The sequence below is a fragment of the Geotrypetes seraphini genome, chromosome 19 (genome assembly GCF_902459505.1).
Source record: "Geotrypetes seraphini chromosome 19, aGeoSer1.1, whole genome shotgun sequence".
Lineage (NCBI taxonomy): Eukaryota > Metazoa > Chordata > Amphibia > Gymnophiona > Dermophiidae > Geotrypetes > Geotrypetes seraphini.
The window spans coordinates 36,303,089-36,316,062 of record NC_047102.1 but is presented as its reverse complement, the minus strand read 5'-3'; the positions used below and the strand labels follow the sequence as shown (position 1 = coordinate 36,316,062).

Here is a 12,974-nt window from a genome sequence, read left to right as displayed (position 1 = left end):
TGGACATCGACACGATGTCATCACGTGCATTTATGACGTCATCACATTGACGTCTTTGCATGCGCAGATGCTATCCAACCACGGCCCTGAGCCTCCTGTTACCGCTGGTGAGAAGCATGTCCTGTAAGCAGTCAGCCAGTGCTGGTGCCTCTCCTCCTTGCTGGCATCTCACGGCACACCTGGAATCTGCCACAGCACACTGTTTTAGATGGATTTCTATGCTGTTCATCCACAGTTCATATAAATTTTAAGGGAGGCATGTTTTGGGGCAGGACTAGGGCAGGTTTATGACTTGGATGTTTCTCTGCCATAATCAAACATTTTAGAAAATGTCCAGGGCACAATTTGGACGTTTGCTAGATCTGCTTTAAAAATGACCAAACTAACCAGATGCCCACTGTAGAGATGGAAGCACACCATACTCCCCCAGGGGTCACCTGACTCAATTGTGGCTTGGAAGGGAGGCTGTGCTGGGGGGGGGGGTGGAGCAGGTTAGAGGCCAGGCAAGTGGGAGGCAGGGCACTGTGGGTGGGGTGGGGTCAGGTGTCCTCTTTTTTGGCTTGACAAATATGGTAACCCTAAATACAGCACAGTTCCTGTCCAGTAGCTGCATTTAGTGTCTTTATTTCTAACTCTGATACAGTCTGTACGCTAGACCAGTGTGGATGGAAGCGCCATGTCCTAACATAGGCAGATAAAAACCTGAATGGCCCATCCAGTCTGCCCATAAGTTATACTCATTAAAAAATACATGATTAGATTAACTTGTCTCTTCTTTGATATTTCTGGGCCGTAGACTGTAAAGTCTGGTATTTTCTTAGGCTCCAAATGCTGAAGTTGCCATCCAAGCTCACTCCAGCCTATCAGACCATCCCGTCGTTTGCAGGACATCTACCATAAAGTCTGGCCAGATAATGCACAATGTTTCCTCTTTTCCCCACTCCCTATGCGTTTCAGCTGCTTTAATATGATTTTTTACATTAATGGCTCCTCCTCCTTTTGCCATCGCTGTCTCTCCTAATTAAGTACTAGCTAAATATGGCTATATCTCGTTCATTTGGATTCATTGAACCATGTCTACATAATAGCCACAATGTCCAAGGCCATTTCCACCTTTAGCATTTTGCAATCAAGAACTTTGTTGGCTAGATTGTGAACATTTGCGCTTAGAATCTTTCAGCAATTTAGGGATAGATTTAAAATAAGCTGGAGAAAATATTTTTTTATTCAGTGAACAAATAAGCTATAGCGTTTTTTTTTTTCCATAGCTGGGTTTAAATTGGGAGGAAAAGCTGATAAACAATTGTTAGCCACCGTTTAAACAGAGTTCATAAGTCATTCATGGAATCTAGAGTTGAATATCAATCAAGGTTTAAAGATAATGCATTCAAGGACTATAGCAGTGTGAAGGTCTTCAAAGCAGTGCTCTGGCAGTGCTGCTCAGGACACAGCTCCTCATGCTGTCACTGGCTGCCTACATTTAAATGCCTTAAATCTGTAAGTGTGAGAAAGCAGCAAGGCAGACGGTCCACTAGGGCAGTGTTCTTCAACCACTGGTCCATGGACCAGTGCCGGTCCACAGAAATTTCCTGCCGGTCCACAGGGCCAGCACGTGCATCAGGCCCAAAACAGTGTTCTTCAACCGCCGGTCCTCGATGTGACGTTATTTTTGAGCCAACTCCCTCTTCCTAACTGATTCAGTGCACAAAGCCATGGGCAAGGCTCCTACGGGCATCCTGCGCCTGAACCGGAAGCCTTCTCTCTAACGTTGCAACATCAGAGGGAACGCTTCCAGATGAGGCACGGGACGTGCAAGTTACAATTAGTACTATTATGGGGGCAGGGTCTAGGGTGGAGATGGGCGGGTCTGGCCCATGACTTAGCCCAGTGTTCTTCAACCGCCAGTCCACGGACTGATGCCGGTCCACAGAATAATTCTTTTATTTCTGCCGGTCCATAGGTGTAAAAAGGTTGAAACACTAGCGTGGTTTTGTAAAAAAAAAAAAAGGGGGGTACATAAATAACTCTCAAATTTTTAATTTTATGTTGGTTTTGCTTTGAATTATAATGTGCTGCGAAAAACATTTGCTCCATTTAGCTAAAAAGGTTTGAGAGACACTGATCTATATTATAATGATGTGCTAAAATGGGAAATGTAAGAGAGGGAGGGGCCCGAATGGAACATATTGGGGCTGATACTATGCATGCAATGTACCAAATACTGTAAATATCGCTTAGAGACTAACATTTATGGTATCCACAGACCTGGCATAAACAAACACACCTAACTTCTGGCACGTTGAGGTGGGCTGATGCTAGTACAAGTGCAATTGTTTTTATAGAATAAGGCTCACTACCTTTGGAAACATGGTGTCCAAATGGTGGGGCTCAGTTATAGAATGACTCTCAGCCTGGGGCCTCTGCTTGCAATGAAAATGCAGTGAAAAAGGTTGTGTTGGTTTGTAGCGTCACAAGTTTCGACTCCTGATGCAGGCTGGGTGGCCGAAACATGATCATGTCGAGTCATTGAGTTACTTTGGATGAATAAAGACATTTGGATTTATCAGATGAGTTGAAAGACACTTTTTGTGCACCATTCTGATTGGACATTTCCACTTTTGCTCTTGCTTGTTTGATTTTTGTGGATTTGTTTCCCCTGTTTTAGTGTGCCTTCTCCCTTTTTCTTCATTCAGTTTTCTATACCTAAACTAAACTAAACTAAACCTTAAGTTTATATACCGCATCATCTCCACGGAAGTGGAGCTCGACACAGTTTACAAGAACTTAACATATAAGAAGAGAAGGGAAAGGCTTACATGAGCTTATATAGAGAAGGGAAGAGCAAGGGGGAAGATAGAGTTACATTTTGGAGAAAAGCCAGGTTTTCAGTTGCTTGCAAAATAATTGGAGGGAGCCCAGGTTCTGCAGCGGGGTAGTAAGGTCGTTCCAAAGACCTGTGATTCTGAAGAGAAGGGATTTCCCCAGTTTGCCTGCATAGCGAATACCGTGTAGAGAGGGGAAGGATAGTTTATATCTTTGAGCGGGTCTGGTGGAGTCAGGACTCGAGGAGTTATAGGATAGTGGGTTAAGGGGAGGAAGGATGCCGTGAATGATCTTAAAAGCCAGGCAGGATTCTGGAAATCACTGGGAGCCAATGAAGATTGGCCAGGAGTGGGGAGACATGATCAGATTTGCGTTTTGCAAAGATCAACTTGGCTGCAGTATTCTGGATTAACTGGAGCTCAAAACAGTTTACATGAATCTATTTGGGTACTCAAGCATTTTTCCCTCTCTGTCCCAGCAGATTCACAATCTAAATGGGGGGATTAAGGCCCCGATTCACTAAAGTCAGCGATCGTCACTAAACCTGTTTTCACAGGTTTAGCAACAATCACTGCTAACCGACCCAATTCACAAAACGGCCCACCGTGTGTTTTTCCCCTCGATCGCCCATTTTCCGATCCAGCCATGCAAATTAGTAAAAACCCATGCAAAATAGCCAAGCAATTGATTCACTTACATTGCTTGGCTATTTTGCATCAGGTTTTACGATCCTAAAACCTGACTGCTGTAGACCTGCCGGTTTTTTTTTAATTCAAAGCTTAATGAAATAGGGCAATTATAAATAATAAGGATTTTGTCCAGTCTAGTATGATGTAAGTGAATAAATGTTGTTATCTGGACACATATAAAGTTTAATCATTTCTTGCAAATTCCAAAAAGACACCTCAGCCCCACCACTCCACCGCTGTAATGATTTATACCGCGGGAAGCATATTGTGGTGCTTCATCATTGGCTGTCTATTTGTAAGGCTATTTGTTCTTTTAAACTTTTTTTCTTTATATTTTGTGTAATAAATACTTTAAATAAACTTCATTTCTTGAAATTGTGATATATACTTTAAAAGTAGATAGTACTTATCTCAGCCAAAACCTGGGGAGTCAGACCCGACATGTTTCACACAACCGAATGTTTTATCAAGGGTCTCCCAAGGCTGCCGCTGTCATCCGACTCCAATTTAGTTATGAGAAAATGGCAGATATTACACACGCAAAATATTTGTCCCATAAAAAAAAAAATTTAAATAAATCACCCACTGCCACCCACGACCCCAAAAGGATGCCCACTCACTGAGCGATTGAGTCGGTGGGTTTGCATGCAAACTTAATAGTGAATCGATTGCTGTTGGAAAATTGGCCAGAGATTCAGCCAACAGCAATTGAGTTGCTATTGTTAGTGAATCTAGCCCTAAGTGACTTGTTCACATCACAAGGAGCAGTGGGTTTGAACTCATAACCTCAGGGTGCCAAGGCTGTAGCTTTAACCACTGCACCACACTTACTAGAGTTAGATTGTGAGCCCATTTGGGACAGAGAGGGAAATTCAAAGTAGCTGATTCGATTTTTGGCCTTTGCTTAATTCGATTTAATTGTTCGTCAAGCGCTTCGAAGCCTATGTGGTGATTTAGAGGTATATAAACTCAATCTTCCACTCAGATGTGATCTATCAGTCTCAGCCTAGCATTTTAGCTGTGTGAGGTTACTTAGGAGTGCAAAGTTCTGTGAATCTCTGTGTGAAATTCCTCTGTCACTCACTGCCAGGACTTCATCTACCGGTTTTCCCCTGTCAGAATTCCAGCAATTTTAACTTTCCCCCCCCCCTTCAGAAATTCCTGCTGACAGTTCTCATTCCTTGCTGTGACACTTGCAGATACAGGCTGTTCATACCTTGCTGGTTGCCTCCCACCTCAGCCTCCCTGACATGTTTCATCCTGTTCGGCTTCATGTGGGATCAGAAAATTTTTTTCTAAGGTGAGGCCTGTGCAGTTTCTTCCCTTAGGCTCTCCCGTACCTCAGTTCCTTATTTGAGGCTTGAAAAGAATAAGGATTAAGTTGTGCAAAGCAGAATCTCAACGAGGAACATTTTAACAGGGTTTATTCCTAGCACAGACTCCTTTGCAAAAAGCTGTACCAAATGTTACAGCATTTTAAAGATTGACCTTTCTCCATTTAGTCTGAGATGCTTCAGAATACTAAGTGCAAGGAAATTTAATCATGTGACCCATTTGTACTAGTCAAACATTGGCTTCTGGTTTCTTATTAAATACATTTCAAAACTGTACTACTTACCCATAAAATGTTTTTATAGGCTATCCTGCATATTTAGCTAATGAGATGGAGTTAGCTTTAATGGCAACTCCGGAAGCTGGGACCTAAGGACAGTACCAGGCGGACTTTACGGCCTATGGCCCAGAAATATATAAAAAAAGGACAATTTAATTAAATTATGAATTTCTAATGCATGAAACTACAAGGCAGATTGGATGGACCATTCAGGTCTTTATCTGCTGTCATTTACTATGTTACCATGTTCTTCTGCTTGCATTTTCATCTTCTAGGCCTACTAGATCACAGACTGCAAATCTTTGTCACATTCCATAGGAGTAGGGTTACCAGATTTTCCCATCTGGTAAAAGAGGATGCGTGGCTCTGCTCCGGGCCTGCCCTGCTTCACTACACCCCCCACCCCCCCTCCCAAACCCAGCCACATACATACCTCATCTTTTCGGGCCGGGAGCTTTTCAAAACTCAGACAATGAGACAGGTTTTGAAAAGCTGTACAGACGCCCGGACATGTTGTCTAAAAGAGGACATGTCTGTGGAAATCCAGACATCTGGTAACCCTACGTAGGAGTCATGTGGTCATTCTGCCTTTTGTCATCTTGTCTCTTTCATAAAAGCATAAGAATTGCCGCTGCTGGGTCCATCCTGCCCGGCAATCCGCTCACGCGACGACCCCAGGTCAAAGACCAGTGCTCTAAATGAGTCCAGCCTCACCTGCGAAAGTCCCAGTTTAGCAGGAACTTGGAGGGTGTTTTCCCCTACAACAGACTCTGGAAGACCCTTCTCCAGTCAGCAGTACCACTCCCAGTCAGCGGAGCTACCAGAACTTCCCTAAGTTCCTTCAGCACCCTCGGATGTACACCATCCGGCCCCATCACTTTGTCTACCTTTATTTTAGCTAGCTCCTCACGAACACAACCCTCTGAAAATCGATCTGGGTCTATTACTCCTCCAATCCCTATTCATGTTTGTCTTCTGCGGTCCCACTCCCGGCACTTCAGCCGTGAACACAGAACAGAAATATTTGTTAAGCAATTCAGCCTTTTCTTTATCAGCTCCTACATATTTCTCCCCTTCACCTTTGAGTCTCACAATGCTACTTTTGCACTTCTTCCTCTCACTAATATATCTAAAAAAATGTCTTGGCTCCCTATTTTACCATGTCAGATATTTTTTTTCTTCCATTTGTATCTTTGCTTTCCTGATTTCTTGACCAGTCTATCTTAACTTTTCTAGATATTCTCTTTCTGTGATTTTCTCTAGTTTATGAAAACTAACCTGTTATTTATTCTTTACCTTCTCAGCTACTACTTTTGAGAACTAAAACGGTCTTCTTTTCCTCTTACTTTTACTTATTTGCCTCACAAAAAGGTTTGCCACCCTTACAATAACTCCTTTCAGTTTTGTCCACTTCATTTCTACTCCTTCCAGACGTTCCTATCCAGACAACAATTCCTTGACATAATTCCCCATCCAAACAAGATAGTTTAAAAAAAAAAAAGGCTACAACTGTTATAGTTTATTTATTTGTATCCCGCTTTACACCAAAGCAGGTCACAACAAATGCATACAAAATTATTATCATGACAGTAGATGTACAACAAAACAATTACAATCAATTAAAACAGATATGCACCAGCGCCCCATCATACAACCTAAAATTCAGGCCTCATACTTCAGTTTACAAAAAAGATGTCTTTTTAGTAATCTTTTGAAATTTGCCAGGCTTTCCTGCTGCCGTATATACAATGGGATCTCATTTCCATACAGGAAAACATACTGGTCCTAGACACCTTCAACCTTAAATGTTGGAATTTGTAAATCTGCGCCATCTACAGAGCGCAGCTGTCAAGGCAGAATGCAATCTGCTAGATACTTCATTGCTAAATTGTGCACGCAAATATAAACCATTAACAATTACTTTTGAATGAGCCCTCTCTATGGTGTAAGGCTGCAAGCTTATTCGTAATAAGCACCTCATCTTTCCCATAGGCCAGGGTAAATGTGTATACAGCCATACAGCTTTATAAAAGGTCTTTCTGCATGCAAAACATAATGAGACTCTCTCAGTCAGCATGAAAGGAGGGGTCACATGACAGTGTGTGACAAATCACAATGATCAGCCTTTCTCTATCGTTTTCTTATTTATTTCATTGTGTGACTGCCAAGAATCTTTTTCAGCATGATTGATTTATTTAAAGTTCTTCCTTAGCAAACAACCTAAAATGTCCTTCCGGGATGGGCAGAGAAAGGCAATTGTATTAAAGTTGCTTATATTTATATGCCAACTGTAAACCTAAATGTAGAGAAAACTGACATTTAGGCATTTAGGTATCCCTAGGAGAGTGTGGCACAGTGGTTAAATCTACAGCCTCAGCACCCAGAGGTTGTGGATTTAAACCCATGCTGCTCCTTGTGACCCTGAGCAAGTCACTTAATCCCCAATTGCCCCAGGTACATTAGATGGATTGTGAGCTTGAATACCTGAATAAATTCATATAAGCCATTCTGAAAAATAAAGTTAAGAAAAAAAGATTTGAAAGAATTAACAGTTACCATATATATTCAAATATAAACTGACCCAAATATAAACCAAGGTAACGTCCCCCCCACTCCACCCAAAAAAAAAAAGGTTGACTCGAATTTAAACGTGTATGTGTGTTTATATTCAAATGCCCTGCCCTGCCCTGCCAGGCTCTGCATCCTGTCCCCCCTCTCCTGATGCCTTGGTGGCCTCCACCTGTCCTGCCATAAGCCCTGGTGAGCCAGGACAGGAGGGATCCCTCTAAGAACCCTCACCTCCCTCCCACCTGCCCAATTAGTCAAATGTGTACCTTAAAAATCCCTGGTGGTCCAGCAGTGAACCGGGGCAGGAGCGATCTTCTTATGCCAGCCATTCAGATAGCTGAACTACAAGGAAGATCACTCCTGCCCCGGTTCACTGCTGGACCACCAGGGATTTTTAAGGTACACATTTTACTAATCGGGGAGATGGGAGGGAGGTGAGATTTAGGGCCTGTTTTACAAAGCCACGCTAGCGGCTGCCACGCAGCAACAGCCCCGAAGACCTTTAAATCTCTATGGGCTTCGGGGCCGTTACCGCGCTTCAGCCGCTAATGCGGCTTTGTAAAACAGGCCCTTAGAGTCGATCAGGACAGGAGCCGGGAAGGATCCCTCCTATCCCTACCCACCACTGGACAACCAGCCATTCGAGATTACAATCTTCTTCTATATTTATGTACTATACTTACATTATTGTAAACCGAGTCGAGCACCTTTTGGTTGAAGACCCAGTCTATAAAATGAACTTTTAGTTTAGTTTAATCTTACGGCATGTCCAGTGGAGGCCAGAAACAGGTCTGGGAGAGGGGCGGGTGGGCGCTGCCCCAAAGATAAATTGAGACCCCCATTTTTGGGCCATGTTTTGGCTCAAAAATCTTGGTTTATATTTGAGTATATACGGTAAATCTAAAATTCAACTCAATATATGTATTCAGAGCAGGTGACATTGCCCCATTAGGTTATTCAATTTCAGATGCCACTGTTGTGCATCACAGTGTGGAAAGAGTTAATTTATCATGCATTCTGAAGACTGTGTTCTCATAATCATGTATACTGTGTTGCCAGTTGAGTGTGAAGGTACTGAGAAGGGTATGAAGCTGTCTTGTGACTGCGATACAGTACTCCTTGTTAAGTATGTAGCAAAAGTTTTATTTTGTCAGATATTGGCTAATGATGTCTGTCTGTCTTTCTCCCATAGAAAACAAATCCTCCAGGTACCAATATGGGACCATGCCATCTTTCAGCTCCCGCTCTCAAGTTCTCAGCAATGAACAAAAAGCGGCGGTAAGGTGGCTCTCGTGACATGGGTAGAATTTGGATCGGGTCTGCTACTAATGTCTGTGCTTGACTGCGGAGTATACTATCCTAAACTTATATGGATCTGCAGAACATTAGGGCTGCTATTTCTGCTATTCACTTATATAAGAACGTAAGACTAGCCTTACTGGGTCAGACCAATAGTCCATCAAGGCCAGTAGCCTATTCTCACGGTGGCCAATCCAGGTCACTAGTACCTAGCCAAAACCCAAGGAGTAGCAATATTCCATGCTACCGATACAGGGCAAGCAGTAGCTTCTCCCATGTCTTTCTCAATATCAGACTATGGACTTTTCCTCCAGGATCTTGTCCAAACCTTTCTTAAAACCAGCTACGCTATCCGCTCTTACCACATCCTCTGGCAACCCTCAACTTCTCCTAAATATTTCTGAACTTCAAGTTGTCTGTCCAGTGTATCCACAATGCCAGTGGGGTGGGGTGCAGTCTTCCTAAGGGCGCAGCACACGTCCTCCTCTCCGCCCTTCGCTCCTCTCCTTGCCTTCCCCCCGTAACCTTTTTTACTTGCATGGCATGAGGTTGCTGCCCAGGTTGGCATCGGCGCTCTCTCTGACGCCACTTCCGGGACCCGCGCCTAGAAAGTGACGTCAAAGGGCGAGCCAACACCGACATGGGCATGCTCCTCACGCTGGATAAGTTAAAATGTATGGGGAAAGGGAAGGGCCTGGCAGGGGGGACCAGGGAGGGGCGCCACTCACCCTTACTGTGCTACTGCATACCTACCCAAAATATGGCTCTTCTTTCCCAAATCTAACCCATCTATAAAGAAGTAGCACACATCTGCATTTATTGAAAGCCTTTAAAGTTCAACATAGCTCACAATCAATATAAGAAGAGTATATAACAGAAAATAAAAGCACAGATTAGTATAATCCTAAATTATTGGAATGCAGAAACTTTAATAATCTAATTATCTACATGATTTATTAACAAAAATAAATTACAAAACAAACCTTTTTAACAATAATTTTGCTGATACCTAGGCCCCTTTTATCAAGCCGCAAAAGGGTTGTTGTTTTTTGTTTTTTTTTATCACCGGCCACTGTGGTAAAATCTGTGACCATCATAGGAATTCTACGAGTGTCAGAGTTTTTACTGCATGGCCGGTGATTAAAAAACAAAAAAACCCTAACTCTGCTTGATAAAAGGGGGCCCTTTTTCCCAAGGAGAGCAGATCCAACTTATTCAATTCTACATCCACCTTATCTAAACTAAGTTCCTGAGAATGGACAATCAAAATGTCAGATAACTGTTCTAACTAAAGATAAAGGAAACCCTTCTGTTAATAAATTACTTGACACTTATAGAGAGAGTGCAAAATATAAATCTATTGCCTAAATCCTAGATTTTAATGTTAAAAATTAGAACATAAGAATCGCCGTACTGGAGCAGACCGATGGCCCAGTAGTAGCCAATCAAGGTCACAAGTCCCAAAGAGTAGCAAGATTCTGTGCTACCAATCCCTGTCTCTATCTCAGTAGCAGACTATGGACTTTTCTCCTGGAACCTGTCCAAACCTTTTTTAAACCCAGATATGCTAACCGCTATTATCATATCCTCTTGAAACAAGTTCCAAAGCTTAAGTATGATTTTGTGTCTCCCAAGTAACACTTGCATAAATCCTAATAGAATGCACTGAAATTTATGATCATATCTCAAGTTTATTCATGGCTTGATATACCGACCATCACATGTATCTGGACGGTTTACAATATTAAAAATTAGAAAGGTCTAATATAATTTTTGATTTAGGTGCCATAAAATAAAAAGAGGGTAAACCTAATACTATGACAAATTAAGACTGATTGGAAACGAGAGGTTTTGGAGGATAGGGAAGTTTTAATTACAATGACAAATAAAAAATAAAGGGAGGGCAGAGGGATGGGGAGTAACGAGAGGGAAACAGGGATATCGCTTCTTAAAAGCTTTTTTTTTATCTGGAAAAAAGTTAAATACCCATATATGATCTAACTCGAAAAGAAAATTAACCAGTAATGTAGCAGAATCCATAATAAATGAGAGTTATACAGCAGCTGGCCTCAGTATCTACCATTCTATGGGGCCCTTTTACTAAGGGTCGGTGCTTTCTAACACAGAACTTTCCACATGTTAAACTGACTCGTGAGGGATTATTTAAAATATTTTAATGGAGGTAGTGAGCTAATATCATTAGCACATGGCACCTGCATACTTGGCTATTCTCAAAAATGTAATTCTCACTACCCTCTTTATAATCACTAATTCTTATTATCTCTTTCCTTATATTAAAGCTCCTGTAAACCATGCCGAGCTCTATCTTTATGGAGAAAATGCTGTATATAAACTAGTTAGGAGGTGCTAAGTGGTCTTGTATTAACCTTGTGTTATCTAGTTAGCAGATGCTAATCCTAATACACTAGTAAAAGTACACATGGAGTGCCCAATCTCATCAAAAAATACTATTTAAAAAATAAGTACACTTCTCCCTCCATATTCGCGGGGAATGCGGGCAGAACATAGCCTTGAATTCTGAAAAACCGTGAATTACTTTTTGCATGTTATTCGCGGATTTTTGGTAAAATAGACCAGAAAAAGATAATAAACCATGAACAATCCGACCTGCGATTTGCTCCGGGAGCAGCGATTTCCAATGTGAAACGTCGGGTTCGGTGACGAAAATGAGGGGGCGGAGTCAGCAGCCAAAAAATCGCAAATAAGCAAATCCACAGATACAGAAACCGCGGATACGGAGGGAGACGTGTAACATGTGGGTTAAAGGTTCAGGTGGGCTGTACTCAAATGCTAACCCCATCTCTAGGTATACATTTGCAGCATAGACATTATTTTTATGTGGTGCCCTGGCGTGAAAGGCTGCAAAATCAGGAGAATGGGGCAGTGGCACAGAAAGGGTGAGAGGCGCCCAGGGTGGTGGTGCCACTCTCCCACCGCCATCTGCTCCTTCCCCACTTCCTCCTGCCATGTGCACGCACCCCCTTCCCTTTCCCGTACATCTTTAACGTTCCCGGCGTGCGCAGGAACCCCAACCTGATCCTCGCACCAGCGTTGGCTTTTCCTAACGTCATTTCCCAGACGTGACATCAAAGAGCCGACGCTGGCGTGAGCAGCAAGGTTGGGGTGGCTGCTCACACTGGGAATGTTAAAGAGGTACCGGGAAAGAGAAGGGCCACGCGCACGCGGTAGGGGGGAGGAGGACGGGTGCTGGCACCCCCACCAAGAGGGCACCCAGGACAGACCACCCCCTCCCTTGCTACGGCAGTGGCATGAGGTATGGTTTCTCATGAAACGCTTCATACAGCAAATGACCTTGCACAAGGACACAGTTTTTCATACAGATGTGGTAATGAGCATCTGTGCCTGGAACTCTACTGACAACTACTTTCTGGCCATGTGTGTCAACCAGGTACCAGGGGTATTTGAAGCCAGTTCCCTTGTCTTCAGTTCTCTTCTCTAAGCCATGCTTTCCAAAAAGGAATTAGAGGTAACATTTGGAAGCTTGGGGGCCCTTTTACTAAACCACGCACTATTTATTTAAAAAAAAAATTTTCTAGAGGGGGCCTTGCATTGGATAGGGAATGGACATGGAAGCACTATCCAGCTAGCGTAGTCGCATTAGTCCTCACTAACTGGCGAATGTGGAATTAATGTGGGAGCACTTAGGCCTTGATTTTATAAACAGGGCCTAAAAAAATAGGCACCCCAACACAGTGCATAGCGGCCGTCAATCTTCAGGTATGTGCCTAGTGGTGCCTGAATTGGACTTAGGCTCCAGTAGGCATCAAAGTCTTTGGCACCCCTATGTATACCAGGGTTTTCTTGGCCTAAGTCCAATTTAGGTGTCTACTCGGAAAACATGCCCAAGATCTGCCCTTAACCATAGGTGCCTTGAAATCGGTAATGCCTATTGATTCGGCGCCGAGCTAGCAATTAATTTTAATTAATGCCATTTATTCAGC

At 42.9% G+C, this 12,974-nt stretch overlaps 1 protein-coding gene and 1 long non-coding RNA gene across 4 annotated transcripts in view; one reads left to right on the top strand and one right to left on the bottom strand.

Moving 5' to 3' along the window:
- The window catches only part of LOC117352380, a 255,037-nt gene that overhangs the window by 180,081 nt on the left and 61,982 nt on the right, over window positions 1–12,974 (bottom strand). The gene's annotated exons all lie outside the window — the stretch shown is intronic.
- PKP3 (plakophilin 3) overlaps window positions 1–12,974 on the top strand; it is a 91,038-nt gene that overhangs the window by 35,279 nt on the left and 42,785 nt on the right. For all 3 annotated transcript variants that reach the window (XM_033928838.1, XM_033928839.1, XM_033928837.1), the window contains one exon: window positions 8,885–8,970. In XM_033928838.1, the coding sequence (XP_033784729.1) occupies window positions 8,885–8,970 (86 nt within the window). The remainder of the gene's footprint in view (window positions 1–8,884; window positions 8,971–12,974) is intronic.